Source organism: Urocampus carinirostris, chromosome 8 (assembly GCF_059441175.1).
Source record: "Urocampus carinirostris isolate Australia breed hairy pipefish chromosome 8, RoL_Ucar_1.0, whole genome shotgun sequence".
NCBI classification, from domain to species: domain Eukaryota; kingdom Metazoa; phylum Chordata; class Actinopteri; order Syngnathiformes; family Syngnathidae; genus Urocampus; species Urocampus carinirostris.
The window spans coordinates 37980183-37999905 of record NC_142356.1 but is presented as its reverse complement, the minus strand read 5'-3'; the positions used below and the strand labels follow the sequence as shown (position 1 = coordinate 37999905).

General features: G+C 39.7%; 1 protein-coding gene and 2 pseudogenes across 1 annotated transcript; all 3 read right to left on the bottom strand.

The window, feature by feature from the left end:
• Positions 1–1006: 1006 nt before the first annotated feature.
• Positions 1007–1096, bottom strand: LOC148361814 (U2 spliceosomal RNA; annotated as a pseudogene).
• Positions 1097–7846: 6750 nt separating this feature from the next.
• On the bottom strand, positions 7847–17558 carry LOC148361813 (ras-related protein Rab-33B-like). The gene is made up of 3 exons (XM_088342600.1): positions 16935–17558; positions 12992–13170; positions 7847–8284 (listed from the first exon to the last, which is right to left on the bottom strand). The coding sequence occupies exons 1-3, from the start codon at positions 17151–17153 to the stop codon at positions 7972–7974; spliced, it is 711 nt and encodes a 236-aa protein (XP_088198726.1). The 5' UTR covers positions 17154–17558; the 3' UTR covers positions 7847–7971.
• A 1466-nt stretch (positions 17559–19024) lies between these two features.
• LOC148361812 (U2 spliceosomal RNA) lies at positions 19025–19110 on the bottom strand (annotated as a pseudogene).
• Between the last annotated feature and the right edge of the window lie 613 nt (positions 19111–19723).

Sequence of the window (19723 nt, the reverse complement as noted above, 5' to 3'; positions counted from 1 at the left end):
TGTAGGTTAGGCTACTAAAGTAGGCTGAATGATCACGCATGATATTAAGAAACTGAATTAGAGTGAAAATTTTAGCTTTCTTTTGACATAAATATTAAACATTCTTTTACTGATCCCGCCCGCCTGATAACAGAAAGTCTGGAGCCAAACTGAGTTTTTCTGTACATCCCTCCCCTAATCCCTTTTTTGGAGACCCTTCTAAATAGAATAGTACGGTTAATTCTCACATGTAGCGAGTTTGCTGCGTATAGACAGTGGTATGACGATTCAATTAGGAGTTTCTCGGTTAAAAATGTTTTAAAATACGTTTCACAATGCAATATGTTCTGTATCTCTTTAGAACATTGTTCGGCAACAACCAGGTCACAGACCGTTGCCAGGCCGTGGGTAGTCTGGTATCATGCCAGAAAGAAATTAAAATTACCTTATTTTTTGTTTGAGTGTTTTACAGTAGTATATCACTGAAGTTAATCAATGATTGATCAGTTGACTAATTTCTCTGATCACAATTGTGCAGCATTAGACACAACAGGGATCAAACCCAGGTGGTAGCAGTGGGGGGGTTTGGGGTTTTTAAGGGTTATTGTTCTATCTTTGTTATTCATTATCCATTATGGGGTTTTTAAGGGTTATTGTTCTATCTTCGTTATTCATTATCCATTATCCGTTATCGGTCAGTTCATAATACGCTACAAAGCCTAGGAGCCGGGACACTTACTCTTAGCCAAAAGGCCAAGCTAAGGTCCTAGCCCTAAAGCCTTGCTGCGATCATTGCGAATGCACCGTTCCCGGAGGTACTGCAATACCGGGCCGATGCGTGGAGCGGACAGAGCAAGCTAGAGGGGGTTTTTAAGGGTTATTTATCTATCTTCGTTATTCATTATTCATTATCCGTTAACGGTCAGTTCATAATACGCTACAAAGCCTAGGAGCCCGGACACTTACTCTCAGCCAAAAGGCCAAGCTAAGGTCCTAGCCCTAAAGCCTTGTTGCGATCATTGCGAATGCACCGTTCCCGGAGGTACTGCAATACCGGGCCGATGCGTGGAGTGGACAGAGCAAGCTCTTATTCCATCTCCGGAATGCAAAAATCAAAGCCTAGGAGTCGGGACTCTTACTCTCAGCCAAAGTAGAATGCCAAATACTAACTAGTAAGTCATTGGCACAGTAAATGACTTTGGAAAAGGCAATATATTTTATCTCATCATCACACTATTTTTACCCATGGTGCAATGTTGTTGTGAATTTCCCTGCGTGGATAAAAAAAGTATCTATCGATCGATCGATCGATCTATCTATGTTGTGATGGATCGTTAAGGGAAAAAGTTTAGCCCAAAAAAATTTGTACAACGTGGTACTTTTAGATAGATAGATAGATGGATACTTTATTCATCCTCGTAGGGAAATTCACACTTCCAGCAGTATCCTTGTGTTGAAAAATAAAATAATAAAACAAAAGTAATAGAATAGTAAATAGTAAAAATAGTGTAATAGTGTGACAATGAAATAATATCTAATGTATACCTTTGTAATCTAGATTCCAAGTGTTGTAGTGACTGCACAGGAGATTTCTGAGTATTATTATTACTGTTATTAGTATTTTTATATTTGATATAACAATAATAGTGTTATTGTTGGGCCATGCCACTAGAATATGGGCAGTCATTAAACTGGTCCGTGGTACAGAAAAGGTTGCCGACCACTGCTTTAGATCATGTCTAAAATACTGTGTTGATGTAAATAAGACGCCAACTCACCTGCTCCAAATGTTCCTGCTAAGATGCAGAGATTAGGACTAATGTAAGAATAATATGTACGAGAGTTTCTTTTGCAAATTAAAAAAAAACTTAAATAGTTATCTGTTGGATATATTTAATCACATTTTTAAAGGGAGAGTGAGGCAAACTGCAAAATCAAGTCTGCCGACCCGACAACTTTAAAAAAGGACATGTTTTTGTAGGACAAAACACCTAACGTGCGTTTCTTGAGGAGGAAAAAAAAACGTTTTATCCAACCATTAATCCGTTCTCTTCAGCTTGTCCAGGGTTGTGTCACAGGGCAGCAACCGCAGTATGGTACCCCAGCTCATTCAGCGGAATCCTGAGGAATTTCCAGGCCAGCCTAGAGACATAGACTCTCCAGCTTATCCTGTGTCGTGGAAGTGGATTTTTAAAAAATATATTTATATATAAATAAACTCAAGTAATATTGCCACACAATTTTTAGGCCCCATGTCCTCACGGACATGAATTCTAGACCGGACATTTTGAACCATCATCGCCTATAAGATCGTGGTCCTGGAAGTGTGCGGTGCTGTTGTCAGGCTCTCGCTGTGCTGTTGCCACGCGTGTACCATGATGTTCTCAGGAGAACAATACTTCTTGGTTGACCTCTCAAAAATAATTCAATAAACCTTCATTCCAACCAAACAAACAAAGGGTCCTTCAGTGCCTCGTCGACATGTTTGATTCTTATCTGGAGAGGATTGGACCAACTCCCAATAAGCTGTCCGTTAAGTGTTCGGTACATTACTTTAAAAAGTAATTTGTTATAGTTACACACTACTTCTAACTGAGTTAGTAACTGAGTTACTCTGACGTAAGAGTAACTAGTTACCAGGGAAAGTAACTGTGTCCGTTACTTTAAAAAAAAGTTGTTCTATTTTAAAGAATTTGAAATTTTTGGAGCATTATTCGAGTTAGTTGAAAAGAGAAAAACAGTTGTGTTATTGAACCTTGTAATATTTATTGCCCCCAAAATAAACAGTAAACAATATAATAAAATGACATTCAGCAATGAAGAAATATAAAGTCAGTTTATTAATTATATCTAACTTGCACAACATGAGACAACTGGGCAAGTAGACTTAGTCTACTGTACCTCAAGTATTTTTTTCACACAAGTCAATTGTAAAATATAAAGTGAGTTTTACTCTAAAGTACACATCACAATCTCTAATCAGATAACTGCTGAAGTAGACACATGCAATTGTACTTCAAGTATTTTCACACAAAAGTGAACTGTTCAACAATATAAAGTGTGTTTAAAGTAAATCAAAATCTCACAAGTGCACCTCTTGATATTTTGTTCACAACAAAAGTCAACTATAAAACAATATAAAGTAAATATTCAATCCCTCTTTCTACCTTTCTCACTCCCTCCCCTCTGAAGACATGCTGTCTTCAAAATGTATTATATAGGAAAATGATTGGAATATATTGATGAAATATAAAGAGATTTTATGCAAAAAAAAACATTTGCTATTTCATCATATTTTGCATGTTTAAGAAAATATAATTTTGCTTTTACTTTTTGGTTAGGGGGGGTTATGGAAACCAAAAACAAGATCCAGACCAAGTGCCTTTATTAACATCAACCTGTCCGTCTCATGTTGCACATAAGCAAGCTCGTTGTCGTGGTAGTAAATCCTACATGGGTCATTCTTACAATTCGGTGCCATGTCAGCATGGTAGGCTTCACACAAAATGTAAAATATTCAATGGTTTCAACATTTCATCTAAAAAGAGGGACTTTAAAACTATAAGAAAAAATATATTGGTCCAGTTCAGCGCATAATTCTGTGCTATTTCTTTTTTACCAATTACTTCACACATCACATAGTCTAAATGTCATAGCAGTAGCAGGGGGGGGCAGTAATAGGGGGGAATTTTTATGCATAAGTTAGCCATTACTAGTAATGCGATGAAAAAGAAGCTAGTACACGTGACTACTAACCATATCATGAAAACTACAAACAAAATATTGGTTCCTATACAAATAAATAAGCGTAACGGGGTGGTTGGTTTTGCTTTTCCCCATCAGTACCATTGGGAGACCACATTTTAAACCTGAAAACTGCAAGGAACTTGACATTAGGTGAGGAACATTATCATGAAGGCAATACAGAAATCATGAAAAACCATAAATCTATTAAATTTGTCTCACTTATATTTGGAACAGAAGTCAATCAAACATGGGGACATTGCATTTTATTGTGCTTGGACTACAATCAGAGTAATTGATTTAAAATGAATTCATCCAGCATACATATCAGTATATCCTATGGTGGAGAGCACTTAAGCATACAAGAAAATCTTGAAAAATAAGTATAAGCCCATTTCTACACAAAATTTCCTTTTTTGTCACTGAGACTCAAATGGCATTCAAAATCAGGAATGACCCACCTACAGCTCTCACAATTTTTTCTAAGTTGACTGTTCGGAGCCATCTACCATTTGGTTGGGAATTTTTGCACCATTCCGATAGAATCTGGACATTTCACACACATGAATGCCAACGTGCGGTCAGGCTTGCTTTCATACAGAAGTGGCATTGAAAAAATGTTTGCCAAATCATGTGACATTCTACCTCTGAGTCATCGATTAGACACACATCATGTGATATACTCTCCAAACTTCACATCATGGAAAAAAGTCTGACACAACTGACATGTTGTTGATATGTTTAGGTGCAGGGTTGGTAGGATTACTTTGAAAATGCAATCCGATACAGTTACTAATGACCTGTTGAAAAATGTAATCAGTAATGTAATCCTAACTATAATTTTAAAGTGATGCAACTCGATTGCTTTGGATTACTTTTGGTTTACTCCAATTCCAAATATGCTAATAAAAGACTAAACTTATAAATATAAATGAAATTGCTACACTTTGTTTAAGATAATAAACAATATAATAAGAAATAATGATAATAATATTAATAATAAACAATAATAAGAAGAAATAGAGGAAACCAAGATCAGGTATTTGCTTGTAGTCCAACCAAAAAGTGCTTACATTTTACCCATAAAGTTTGTGTCTCCATAGTGCAGTGATTGGCACATTGACTTGATACACAAAAGATCCCTAGTTCAAAACCGGGGATAAACATATGTTGGTCTGGAGAGGGATGAGTGCCACTAGTCTGTACTTGCCCAAAGCATATTACAGGAAATGGTGCCCCTAGGACCATACTGATTAAGGCATCCAACCAAACATATTGTATTGAGGAAAAATAAAACTTTCTCTTTCATATGGTAGGATAAAATATGCTTTATATTAGTTTACATCAAGAGCATATCAAGAACCCAATTTGGTTTAAAACACAAAGTATTCAGTTTCTGAAAATCCAACACACTCTGAGACATCTTTTCATCTCTTTCTAGTGTCAAAATTATCATAGACACAATTAATCTATAAATGCATTATGTATGTATGTAAGACATATGTGACTGAGTGCATGAAGTGAAAGAATGGAAGCTTGGAAGGATGCTGTGGAAGAGGGCACATTCTCCTAGGCATTATATTGTAATCTTCGTATACTTTTGTTATTTCATTTAGTCATGTTTGTTGATGTGGTCTTGTTTGTTACACTTTAATTACATAGTAGTTTACTATTAGTTTTGCTACATTTTTCGGTCATATAGTCATGTATTGTAGTCAGGCACCTTGGGAAACTCAACAGTTGGGGGTGAGAGGGGATGTTGGAGGAGGGGGGGGCGTCCCGGGTGGTGCTGCAAGAGTCAATGGGACCACAGATAGAGAGCAGCGAACGTAGACAAAGTTAATTCGAACGAGAAAAAAGGAAAAGTGCAAACCAACACACACCGGATTTCAATGCTGTCCCCTGCAGTGCGCAACATAAAAATGCTCTAAAATACAATTGTAAATCTGCAAAGTAATCCTTATTTCATGTAAAAGTAACTGTAATCTGATTACTTCTTTTTTCATGTAAGTGTAACAGAATACTATTACTTGTTTTTTTGCTATCCTGATTACGTAACGCCGTTACATACATTCCGTGACTACCCAAGCCTGTTTACATGTCAAAACGCTATCGGAAGATTGACATTTTAAATCATAACTTGTGAATTGTTTCAAAATCTCAGCCCAACAAAAAAAATTGACATTTGTGAATTAAACCAGCGAGTAAATAAAATATATTCAAACATTTAAAGAGACAATGGGTGATTTTTGACCACTAAACATTACGGCTCGGATTGATCGTCGGGTCCAGGGATGACGCCGTGAGAGGGGTCGCCAGAGTCACCCAGTTTGCTCGCCCGAAGGGAGTGGCACTACTTCGGATTTCGAGTAACCACCAGTGATCCTACTAGACCCACCGGAGGCTATGGAAGTGGATCGCGCATCGCTGTCCGTAGAAGAGCGTCAGCGTCGATTCTCCGAGGGCCTCTGTCTGTACTGTGGCGGGCAAGGACAGCGGGTATCATCCTGCCCGTCAAAAGGGGGAGCTCACCGGACGGTTGGAGTCATCCGACTGAGTTCCTTCCACACCCCGATCTCCTAGACCGGAAGGCCAGTGCTCCAGGTCCACCTTCTGAGTCCCAGGTCCACCCAGTCCCTGTCCGCCCTTGTGGAGTCGGGCACGGAGGCCAACATCCTGGACATGGCCTTAGCCCAGAAAATGGGGTTAAAAGTTGTTCCCCTTCCAACCCCAGTTCCTGCCCAAGCTCTGGACAGTCATCCATTGGGCACTGTAACGCAAATTACAGAGCCAGTGGAAATGAGACTGTCCGAGATTCACCGCGAGCGGATCCGGTTCCACCTGCTCCTCTCCCCTGGTCAACCGCTTGTCTTGGGTCATTCTTTGCTGGTTAAGCACAACCCCTCCTCGACTGGCGGACAGGGGCGGTTCTGGAGTGGGGGGCTGAATGCCACCGGACCTGCCTACACACAGCCTCTCATCCTATCTGCTCCAGGCCTACTCCCGCAGTGCCCGATCTGTCCGAGGTTCCACTGCCTGCCTGCCACGCCTGTCGTCCTGCCTGCCACGCCCGTCGGCCTGCCTTCCGTGCCCGTCGGTCCGCCTGCCATGCCCGTCTGTCCCCCTGCCATGCCCGTCTGTCCGCCTGCCATGCCCGTCTGTCCGCCTGCCATGCCCGTCTGTCCGCCTGCCATGCCTGTTTGTCCGCCGGCCATGCCAGTTTGTCAGCCTGCATTGCCGGTCTGCTTGCCTGATTCACCCGTCCGCCTGTTTGGCTCGTCCGTTCGCCTGCCCGACTCGCCTGTCTGCCTGCCTGACTCATCGTCTGTCTACTTGCCTGACTCATCGTCCGTCTGCCTGCCTGGATCGTCTGACTGCCTGCCTGGATTGTCCGTCTGCCTGCCTGACTCGTCCGTCTGGTCGCCTGGACCGTCCGTCTGCCTGCCCGATCCACATGCCTGCCCACCGGGATCGGCCGTCGGCTTGCCTCGACGCCGGTCTGTCCCGACGCGTGCCTGTCCATCTGCCTGTTCGCCTGTCTCGACGCCCATCTTATTATTAATGATTAAAGAATGCCAGGCTGGATAGTCGGCCCTCACACACTTTCAGCTAACCAAATCTGGCCCGCTTTCTGAAAAGTTTGGCTATGCATGCACTAAACAATACAGCGAATCTGGGGGTCGAATATAACAGTGTCCCTTTGAAAAAACCTACAAGAACGAACAAGAATTTTGGTGACTACAGTCACATTACAAAAGCTTAGTATCTGTTTCTATTTAATACATAAAAAGCATCTGGAAATGGTAAGAAAACAAATCCAGGAAAAATATTTATTGTGGCTCTGAGATCAAGATTCTTCTGGTAATTTACTGCTTTTGGTCCTCAATCTGTCTTCTCAAAACAAAGAAAATACATTATTGTTTTAGGGTGGGGTTTAGTGGAAAACAGCACAGATTTGGGGAACAGTACAAATATGGTGGGGCTTTACACAATAAGGCGGTGTTTCTAAAGACAGCCTTCACTTGATGAAAATGTCCCACGAACAAGTAATAAACTGATTTATCATTCAATAAGTATAAGAGTTAAAAACATTTTTTTAAGAAATTCAGAACTTTCAAATAAAACATATTCAATTTATTTTATTTGGTAAATAATACACAATTACAAAAAATAAAATATTTAAGCCGGTTTAATGCCAAACATTACAAAAAAGTATACCACACGACGTTCTTCTAGTTGTTCGCTCCCTTAGCAGCAGGTCCACGCTTCTTTCTCAGTTTTTTTGTGAAAGATTTTAATGGACCCGCTGTACCCAAGGTTGTACGTGGCATTAAAGTTCTTCTGTCTCTTGAGCCGGGCCCCCACGGCATGCACAATGTCCTCCACCAGATCGTGTTGATAGAGAGACCCCCCCACACTTCGCGGTCTACTTGTGGATTTGGCCGATGTCTCAAAAAACATCATATTGTGAGTCTTGGCAAACGACCTGGCCTGGTCTTGGCCCACCAGTACTTCGGCTTTTGTGACATCACGGAGGTCCGCCTTATTTCCAACCAGGAACCTGTTAAGAAGTCAGAAGTACCCTTATGAGATACCAAATAAAAAATAACAAATAAATTCACAACTTCCTACACAACTACGGTGTTTTATTAGTGTAAAAATTCTGTCCACGCGTCCAATGACATGTTGTCAGGTCATGTGATGTGACTTGCTGTGTACATACACTGGAGATCAAAATTAGGGAACAACTTGAATTTTTTTAAAATCATACCATCTTAACTGCTCAACCTCCAAAGGACATTTTTTGTGTCTATACGATGCTACTTAAACACTTTTTCACACAATGGATAAGGCATTTCAACAAAAGAACTACAAAAAACTACAAACATGAATTCGCCCACAAATGCTGGTCGTCAAAGAGAGGACAGGTCACTGCGGAAGACATCAATGGGTAATCGTTTCCATACTGCAGCTGGAATTACTTGCCAGTTCAGTGCTGAACATGGTAAGGATTGGTCTCGCCATACAGTCTCTTGCTATTTAAGAGGATTTGTACTTAAGGCCCACACGACAGTGACCAAATCTCTCAAAAAGCTAGACTGAGCTGTGCTGAGGAGCATGTTGCCTGGACAATGGAGAACTAGTCCAAAGTTCACTTCAGTGATAAAATCAAATTTAATTTTTGGGTGTCTGTTCGATAACAGCACAGATTTTGGCAACACATTGGGGAAAGACTAAAGCCAGAGTGCTTAACAAATTTAGCAAAAGGTGGAGGAGGAAGTGCCATGGTTTGGGTTATGTTTACTGTAGAAGGAGTTGGGCCTCTTGCACAGCTACATAGCTGAGCGAATGCAAAATTGGTGACTTTTGTAAGCTTCAGAAAGGTTTCCCATGCCAAAGTTAATGTTGTTCTATAAATTGATCAGTGTGTTTTATGAAAAATATTTTTTGGTGAAATGCCTTCAGTCATTTTGTGGAAAAAAAGTGTAGTATCATAATATAGACACAATGAAATGTCATATAACTGTGGAACTATTTAAATGTAAATATAAATGATCTGCATTTATATAGCGCTTTTCAAGTCAATGAAGAACTCCCAATGCGCTTTACAGTTTGCTTCACACTTTCCCCTTTTACACTCTAACTAACCTGTAGCAGTGTCAGCCATGCAAGGCAACTACCTGCTAGCGGGGGCATTAGGGATTCAGTGTCTTACCCAAGGACACTTCGACATATAACTCAGAGGAGTAGGGAATCGAACCAGTGACCTCTTGATCCCAAGACTGAGCCAATGCCGCCCGAAATGTATTCAATTCTTATAAGTTTACTAATTTTTTGATCTCTGCGGATGTATACTGTATGAAGAAACTCAAAGGAATCCAACAGGCTCCAATAAAATCCTAAATAAATAAATACACAGATGATGAGGTATTTTAAGATAATGATCTCGTTAAAGTACTTAATGATAATATCCTCAGGGAGCCCACTCCTAATTTTAAATATTATATATGATTGTTCACAGCGATGGTTGTCCAGAATCTGGCATCTTTTGGATGTTGGATATTGGACCAAATCTGGTCTGGTTTGTTTAGTCTGACATGATTCAGTCCAAAAATAGCCGTCTAAAATGAAGTGGTGTTCAGCCCATTCAAAGTAGCATTAAAAATAGTCGTGACACGTAATCGAACGTGGTCCAAATTGAACCCCCAAAATATCGCTTATTTAGAGTCTTGATAAAAACATGTTTTCAGCTTTTACTTTAAGAAAAACGTCTTTTGAATGGAACCACGGTGTCTTTTCACATCTATTGAACCACTTTTGGTTGCGTGGGGGATTGCATACAGTATGGCCTAAACATATTTTGCGAGAACACAAGTTTTGTTTTTTTACCTGTTCACATAAACACATTCAGAAATGCTATTATATAAATCATATGGGCTTAAATTGCACAATCTCAGGTGCGTATTAAGACTTTCTAAATCAAAATCAAAATAAGGGGTTTCGGAAATATAGCACTTAACACACTATACCCCTTTATCAAAGGAGCAAAAATAATTGGAAAATTGACTCAGAGGGGTTTAACTGACTCAGAGGGCTCCACCCTTGTCAACCTGTCCTCAATTAAGTAGTGAAAAGGTCTGGAGTTGATTGTGGGTGTGTGGTTTTGCATTTGCGAGCTGTTGTTGTGACCACACAACATGTGTTCAAAGAAACTCTCAATGGAAGTGAAGAAGAAGATCCTGAGACTGTAAAAAAAGAAGAAATCCACAAGAGGGGTAGCTGAAATGCTTAAAGAAGCCAAATCAACAGTTTGGTACATGCTAGGAAAAAATGAATGCACTAGTGAGGTTGGCAATTCAAAAAAAGCCAGGACATGCACAGATGACAACATCAACGGATGATTGCCAAATTTTCTCCACCTACGACATATGCTGAAGTGAGGGACACTCTCCATGAAATGGATGTGTATGTCTCTAAGTCCACAATAAAGAGAAAATTTCATAAATGTAAAAATAGAGGATTCACCGCTAGGTGCAGGCCTTTTATCAGTCCCAAAACTAATGTTTTATGGACAGATGAGACACAGATAAACCTGTACCAGAATGATGGGAAGAAGAAAGTTAGGGGAAAAACAGAAACAGCACATGATCTGTGAAACATGGTTAAACAGTGTGATGCGTGGCTTTCAGGGGCGCTGGGTCACTTGTATTCATTGACGACATTACAACAGATTCAAGTAACCAGATGCATTCTGAAGTATACATGGATATACTTTCTGCTCAGATTCAGCCAAGAGCTACAGAGGTAATTGGCCGCAATTCACAGTGCAGATGGACAATGACACAAAGTATACAGAAAAGCCAAACCAGGAGATTATGAGGGAAAATAAGTGGAATATTTTACAATGGCCAAGTCAATTTTAAGATCTCAACCCAATTGAGCATGCATTTCACTTGCTTAAGACGAAGCTTAAGGTGGAAAGACTCACAAACAAGCAACAACTCAAGGCTGCAGCTGTAAAGGCCTGGCCAAGCATCAAGGAGAAAACCCAATGTCTGGTGTTGTCCTTGGGTTCCAGACATCAGGGCGGTGATTGCCTCAAAAGTGTTTGCAACAATTTAGACAAAAGTTTAGATTATGCTTAATTGTCCAATTTCTTCTGAGCCCCAAAAATGTGGCGTGTTTGGGAAAAACTGTGTACAACTTCATTTTAAGTCAGAAGTTGTTGTTCAACCACTTGAATTAAACAGTACAGTCTGCAACCTCAATTCTGGTCAAATTATTTCATTTCAAGTCCAATGTGCATATAGAGCCCATTTTGTAAAAGCCGTGTGTACTCTTTTCATGAGTACATATGGCTCAGAGATAAAATTTAACTAATATACATTTCTCTGTAGCCTTCCAAAAGTCTGAGAACTTCATCCCGGTAATGGTACATGCGAACTTGAAGCAACATTGGCTTGACAATTGGTACAGTCCCTTATGTATAAGGCAAATTCTTAACTAGTTTTCAGTAAGTGGGTAACTCTAACATACCCTCCCGTTTTGGCAGTAGGCCGCTAATAATCTTTGAATTGATACTCAATTCACTTCAACTTTGTATGTTCACTGTTGAGATACCTTATGATAACCCACTGATCAAACTGTAAATGAATAAAAACGTCAGCAATCCTCTCAGAACAATTTGATCGGGTGAGCGAAGAGGTGGGAAGATCTCTGCAAACAGTGGAAGGAACTCCCTTCTTTCTTTTGCTCAGTGCAGTGTGCACCAAAGGTAAATACGACGATGTCCTTATTGCTTACGGTGTTTTGTGACATTTTTACGAAATAACTTGGCTTGCGGGCAGCACGGCGGGGCAGTGGTTAGCGCGTGTGCGGCACAGTTCTAAGGTCTTGGGAACCTCCTGTGTGGGTTCGAATCCAGCTACCGGACTTCCTGTGCGGAGTTTGTATGTTCTCCCCGAGCTTGCGTGGGTTTCCTCCAGGCACTCCGGTTTCCTCCCATTCCAAAGACATGCATTTCAGGTGGATTGGCCGGTCCAAATTGTCCCTCGGTGTGAATGAGCGAGCGAATTGTCTGTCCCTGTGTGCCCTGCGATTGGCTGGCAACCAGTTCAGAGAGTCCCCTGCCCACTGCCCAATGATTGCTGGGATGGGCTCCATCACCCCCGCGACCCTACTGAGGATAAGCGGTGCAGCTGATGAGAACTTGGCTTGCACCTTTTCTTGAAACCATCATTTAGAACAAAAATGTCGCTCAAAATAAGCCTCAACACTCTCAAGTAACTGAGGGCAGGAGACAAATTTTAAGTGGAATATTTATATTGATTTGGGATATAAGCTCTGGTATCATTATGATTTCATCAAATCATTAAATGACAGACATTGAAATATGCTCTGAAGAATTAGCTTTTGTCTGGAGAGCGATTTTGGCAAATTCGTTGAATTTTGTCATCAAATGTATGGGGTGGCTCTCAGAAAGATTTTTTTTTATTAATCTTTTTTTCATTTTTGGCTCTTTGGGTCAAAAAGGTTTCCGAACCCTGGTCCATCCAAATATTTACAAGCCTAACTGTACATGCTAGGGTTTGCAATTTGTCTTATTCTTATTCCTTTTTTGTTATAGGCTACACCAAACACACAAATTCCCCAAAGTGTAATTTTAAAAAACCTTGCCGTTTGAATTCCTGGTAACATGTAAGAAACTAGAAACTGTGGCTCTCAAAGGTGTCTATTTCTGAGTGACTTTTACCCAGATTGCTGTTACCTTGGGACGTCCTGTCCAAGAGAGTTCCGTCTGCATTCTTCCACCCAGACAGCGAGGCTGTTGAAGCTGGCTCGACACGCAACATCATACACGAAGACAACAGCGTGAACGTTGCGGTAAAAATGTTGCACCATTGACTTGCGGAAGCGTTCTTGTCCCGCTGTGTCCCACAGTTGCAGCTGGTCATGCAGAAAACACACAAGACCGTTCATTTCTGTCACTCTCAACTTGTTTGCAAAATAGACACAAAAATAAAGAAAAATACTGAGGGAAAGGAAAACATGTGTTGAAATATCAGTTACCAAAAAACTGGCATCAGCAATGAAATTCAATGAGTCACCAACATAACGGAACAAAGAAAAACAAAGCACCAGATATGAATCATCATATCTTAACCGGTTTGAAAAAAAAAAAAACTTATCATAAACACCGCTTATGGTATTTTGGAGATCCCAAAAAGATATTGAAATCGAAATAAAAATATACATTTTTGAAAAAAAGTTTAAAAAGTTTAAGACATGGTTCGTACTACTTGATGGACAAAATGAAGCTCTTTTTAAGGACTTTCAAAGCCAATTTTCCAATTTTCCCGGGACCATTAAAAGAAAATATACGGTGGAGATCAAAAGAATGGTAGCCTAAACTCTAGCGGCAGCCCCAACCTTATTTTGTAACCCTAAAACCAGTTTAAAGCCTAACTTGCAGCCCAAACCTGAGCCCAGTAACCTGTGTTTTAAGTCGTAACCCTAGCTCCAAACGCATTTTAAAACCCTACATTTATTTTAGAACCCCCGATATGGAGCTCAAAATCCTAATACAGTACTAAACCTACACCTAACTCTAGCTCTAACACTAGCCCCAACCTTATTCCCGGCCCTAAACTCAGTTCAATACTCTAATAAGGAGCCTAAACCTTAGTCTTTAAATCTAGGCATAATCCTTTCTAGGAACTACCAAATAAGTTTAAAACCTTTATATAAACACCTAACCTAAGAAACATGGCAACAATTTCAAGCAATTCCAAGCATTTTGTCTAAAGTTTAAACACTTTTCCAACCTGGAAAACATAACATTAAAATTCAAAGATTTTCAAGGATTTCAAAAACCCATAATAACCCTGAAAATGATGCAAGTTTCTTAGGGTTATTAGCCATGAAAATAGCTGGAGACCCCAGATAAATAGTAAAAAAAACAAAATAAGCAAAGAAATGTGCAGTTATTAGAAGATGCAGACACATATACTGTATGACCCAAAAAATCTTACATTAATGTACGGTTCATGTCACAAGTCAAGTTGTATTTATTTGTAAAGCCCTTCAATCACAGAGAGTTTCAAAGGGCTGCAAAAACTACCATTTTAACATCTCCTAACCTGAAACCTGCATGTGAGCAAGGATATACATTGACATATTCAAGTTATTGTATATAGATTTGGAGAAATGCATACAGGAACATACATTTGACTACATATAATGCTGACCATAAAGAAGATACAAACTTTTTAAAATCAAACATGTGAAAACTTTAATATTTAAACTTAAATCTCTATCATAGTATACAAAGCAAGGAAGAATAAACGCCCAATAAATATTCAACGCTGTTTCTCTTCCGAACAGATCTAAAGAGAATCTATGACTTCACGATCCGATTTTCTCGTACAACAATGAAAAGCCATTGTGCCAATAAAAATGTATCTATGATATGATTTAAATTAAGACCGTAAAAATGTCCCAAATTTATATACATAATAAAAAAAACATATATATATATATATATACATACATATATATATAATACATACTTCAGATAGATATACTAAAAAGGATTGATATATCAAGAGGTTATTTAGGTATTACATGTTATAGGAGTCACTAGCAGTCTAGGTTTGAAATGTAATTTATTTCTTTTCTTATTTCTACTTTGAAGGGTAAGGTTCTGTTTTGTTATTTTGATTTGGAATACTGTAAGTCTCCCCAGCAAGGAAAACAATTCAATAGGGGAAGACTCTTTTAAGCTTTTGCTTCAGCTTCAGCCAACTCCTTTCGGGAACATTTTTATCCATCCATTATCTGCACCGCTTATCCTCAGTAGGGTCACGGGGGGTGCTGGAGCCCATCCCAGCTATCTTGTGCAGTGGGCAGGGGACACCCTGAACTGGCTGCCAGCCAGTCGCAGGGCACACAGAAACAAACAACTCATTCGCTCATTCACACCTAGGGACAATTTGGACCGGCCAATTAACCTGACATGCATGTTTTTTGATTGTGGGAGGAAACCGGAGTGCCTGGAGGAAACCCACGCAAGCACAGGGAGAACATGTGAACTCCACACAGGAAGGTTTGATCTCATGACCTCAGAACTGTGCTGCACACTCGCTAACCACTGCGCTGCTGTGCTGCCCGAAAATTTGTATGTATAATAATATTTGTACATGTGTTTTTTGGGCAAATATTTTGTTACACCCTTTTATTAATTAGTGGTTGCTGTCTTTTGTGCTTTTGCCGAAATAAAAAGCCACTAACACAACAAGTGGACAGCAAATAAGGAAATGGTGCGAGTGGCTCACTGTTCATTAAAAAAAAAAAAAAACTTTCAAATTTGGACAGGCATATCAAGGGGATTCAGTTGAGGTCAAAGGCCGTCATAAAGGGACACTGTATAATATTTGACCACTAGATTTTGTGATGTTTTGTGTAGAGTAACCAAAAACAAAAAATTGCACACAGTAGTGATGGCGCACTTGTTTTTTTCCATTTCTTTTATTATGTGGCTATTTTAAGCAGTTTTAGGGCGTCTGCTTTAATGCAAGTATATAGGTAATTTGCAACTAGATAGTTACTTTCAGAGTAATGCACTGATTTTCTTAGTCAGTATTCAGTAATCTGGGGGGGGGAGGCAATTACCTTTTGAATGAGGTAACTAGTAACTGTAACTCGTTACTAATTACAGAAGACTGTTATTGCAGGTGCACTTTAATCTGTTGCACCTTACATATGAAAGGACTATTTTTGTAGATGTGCCTTAATATCTGCTGAGTGTGTTCACCTCTAATATGCAATATTTACATCTGAAATAAGAACTGAACACAGCAACTGGGATAAGTCACTTGAACAGAGATATTGCACTTAAAACAACATGACAACTGCTAAATCTTCCGTTGCATCAAGATTATGGATATGAAGTCCAGTAAACTGCACAATGTAAAACCTTTATAAGTACAAAAATAAATAAAGTAAAGAACTTTTCTGCAATAAAATATTTCTTCTACAGATAAAATACTTCTTCTGTATAACTGTTCAATAATAAAGTCAACAGCATCTAAAGTAAAAATTGTCCATATAGGAAAATATTACAAACACCACAAAAATTACAATTTAAGTAATAATGCAAATGTACTACAAAGGTTCTACTATGAAAATAATAGAAAAATAACACTGCAGTTATGCTACGAAATTACTTCAAAATACAACTACAGTAATACTATTATCGGTAAAATTCTACCATAGAAAATACTACTGCAGGGATAGTACGATGTGGTACTAGGGACTCAACAATTTCATGGCAGTGGAGTATTTCTGATGCTGCGTTGATCACATGTTTGTTTTTATTTGTTTTTATTTTTTCATAGTATTTAGCCTATCCTGTCCTTTATTAGGGGGAAAGGGTTTTAAATATGCTAGATCAGGGGATGGTGTAATAATAATCTGTGGTTTGCCATAATCTGTGGTCTGTGCAGCCTTTTCAGACTCTTTGTGATTAGGGGATGTACAGATAAACATGACTGGACTCTAATTTCGGCAGTTGCCTGAGTTGAATTTGGGGGTGCTTTAGCACCACTCAAAACGGGCTTGTTACGCCCCTGTCCTAAAGTCAGACCAGATGAGAAGCACTGATTAAGTATAGCGAATAAGGTTTACGTAAAAACAAGAAGCTTTTGAATTACCTTTATCATTTCTCCATTGACATCAAGGATTCTCTCTCGGAAGTCGACGCCGATGGTGGCCTCCGCGCAGCTGGGAAACTGACCAGCGCACAATCGGTGCGTCAGGCTGGTTTTACCCACCGCCGAGTCGCCAATTACGAGCACTTTGAAAGTCCTGCAGCCGCTCAAAAGCGAGGAAACACTGCCTAAAGAAGTGGAAAGCTCCATAGAGGACTCCATAGTTTGAGCTCACTCAACTGGGCTTTGCCTTCAAATCGTCCGCACCAAACTTGGTCGCAGAGCCGTCGCCGCCCTCAATGTCGCAGCTGACTGCACTCAGTCACCAGACTGCCTCAAATGAACTTAAAACTCTTGCACAAAAAGATTAACTAGCATTTTTTTTATATTGCCAATGCAACAATCTTAAATGTTGCAAATTAATGTTTAAATGTAAAATATCGGAAAAAAATCAACTTTGAGGTTCCGAACTAAAATTCAGGAGAGGTTCATGACAGAAAATCAATCGATGTCGAGGATTATGTCAATTGAAAGGAAAAACGTGATCTTGATCTGCTAACTCTTGACCAGTTGTCATTTGAGCCTCCTAGTGGCTGACTCGATCAATCCAATTTTATTTGTATAACACCTATCAAGCACATACCTGTCAACCTGTAGGGTTTTGCCGTACAAAGTACGTTTTTATGCATTTTAAGACGAGTACGGCGTACACGGAAATCTGTACGGAAAAACGCAAATTTGTCAATTATGGGTACCATCCGTTATACACCAACTATCACAAAACGGCAAATCTATCAAGTCAAACGAGTTCGCTGCGGAACCCTCTATCTCGCTATCGTTTTTTTCGTTGCAAACGAAGCGAGCGGTTTGATGTAGTGAAAGGAAGCCAGTCTCTTTTTAGATAACCGGCTTTTTCGACTCAACACATTAAAGAGAGCCGGCTCTCAAATGGCTCACTTGCTTTGATGCATTATATTACGAATCATTATTGTTGTATAAAGAAGTTAAGAAAAAAGGGAGTATAAAAGGAGAAAGTGAAAAAAGACACGTTTGTGGTTATCCCTTTAATCAATATATTACAAACAATAATTTAATGCAGAAAATGAATTCATAATTTGAATAAGAACATGTATTATCCTATTTGCATGTATTTTTTCCTTCTACAGTGAACGTCCAAGCTACTTAGTTTTGGAACTTTTTTTTATAATAAACCTCATGTCGAGCAACTCAGGATCTCACAACAAAATGTTAATTAACAATATATGATTAATGAAACACATGTACAATATAACATTTTAAACTACATAAATAAACACGTTTGGAAAAAAAAATATGGTGTAAGATTATTTTGTATTTTGTAAAGGAAAATACAGTAGTTTGAAAGGGCATGGAGACCTGGAGGTTGACAGGTATGCAAGCAACAAATTGCAACTTAACCCTAGAGAAACCATCCATCCATCATTTTCATGGACAGTTTTTCCTCAGTAGGGTCATGGGGGTGCTGGAGCACATCCCAGGTTCAGAGTGCTTGGGGGTGCTGAGCTCCCAATGTCTCATCTCTCTCCCTTTCTAAAGTCTAGACTACCGTAAATTCCGGACTATAAGCCGCTACTTTTTCCCCAAACGTTCAACCCTGCGGCTTATTCAGTGATGCGGCCAATTTATGTAATTTTTCAAACAGCCGCCAGCGGCGCTCGAGTTCAAGGCACATGACGCAGCTTACAAGCTAAACGCAATCGAGCAGTCCGATAAAGAAGAAAACAGAGCTACTGCACTCAAACTTTACCTTGCGAGCGTGTTGCTAGTGTGTTTTAGAATAAGGGAGCGTGAGACTATGTCTATATGACAAAGTCTCTTTCCCATGCTAAAGGAGGACAACTTTGATTACGTCAGTTATAGGGAGGAAGATGAGAATGGTTAAGGGGTTTTGGGGTTTTTAAGGGTTATTGTTCTATCTTCGTTATTCATTATCCATTATCCGTTATCGGTCAGTTCATAATACGCAACAAAGCCTAGGAACCGGGACACTTACTCTCAGCCAAAAGGCCAAGCTAAGGCTCTAGCCCTAAAGCCTTGTTGCGATCATTGCGAATGCACCGTTCCCGGAGGTACTGCAATACCGGGCTGATGCGTGGAGTGGACAGAGCAAGCTTTTATTCCATCTCCGGATTGCAAAAATGCTGTGAGGGCGATCAATCCTAACTACTATTGCATATTTCCCAGTGATACTGCAAATAATAATAATAATAATTTCCTTGTATTGTCATTCTGTGTAACAATGTACACAGAACGAAATGTCGATTGCACCTGACCCGTTGTAGCGTGCCGATGCAGCCGCAGCCAACATAGGGCGCCGCCAACCACTTTTTAAGTCTTAGGAATGACTCGGCCGGGGCGCGAACCACCGACCTCCCAGTCTCAAAGCGGGCGCCTTACCATCTAGGCTAAATGCATCATTCCCAGAGGTACTGCAATAAGCGTGATTTCTACATGTACGGTGTTTTTTTTTTAACAGACCCGTAAACTGTATTATGTTGTTAGTAGCGTCTTGCTACCCTTCACAGGCACGGTTTGGGATGAAAGTTATATTATTATTAAAGCTTTGAACTCTCTCGGTGTACTGTCTTTCTTTGTAAATATGTTTAACCATGTATAATATGTATTTGCAACTGTATATTTTTGTAATGGATTTATTTTGGACACTTATTCTGATAAGTCTTGCACTGACCAATTAAAAAGAAGGAGCGTAACAGACGCGGGGCATGACGGGAAGTGGGGACCGGTAAAGGTGA

Bases quoted from the DNA above. Each gene is read 5' to 3' on its own strand.
- LOC148361813 (XM_088342600.1), bottom strand. From the start codon at position 17,153: ATGGAGTCCTCTATGGAGCTTTCCACTTCTTTAGGCAGTGTTTCCTCG. The intron at 13,171-16,934 runs GTAATTCAAAAG...CTGCATGACCAG, and splicing joins TCAATGGAGAAATGATAAAG to CTGCAACTGTGGGACACAGC. The intron at 8,285-12,991 runs GTAACAGCAATC...ACTTCTTAACAG, and splicing joins CTTGGACAGGACGTCCCAAG to GTTCCTGGTTGGAAATAAGG.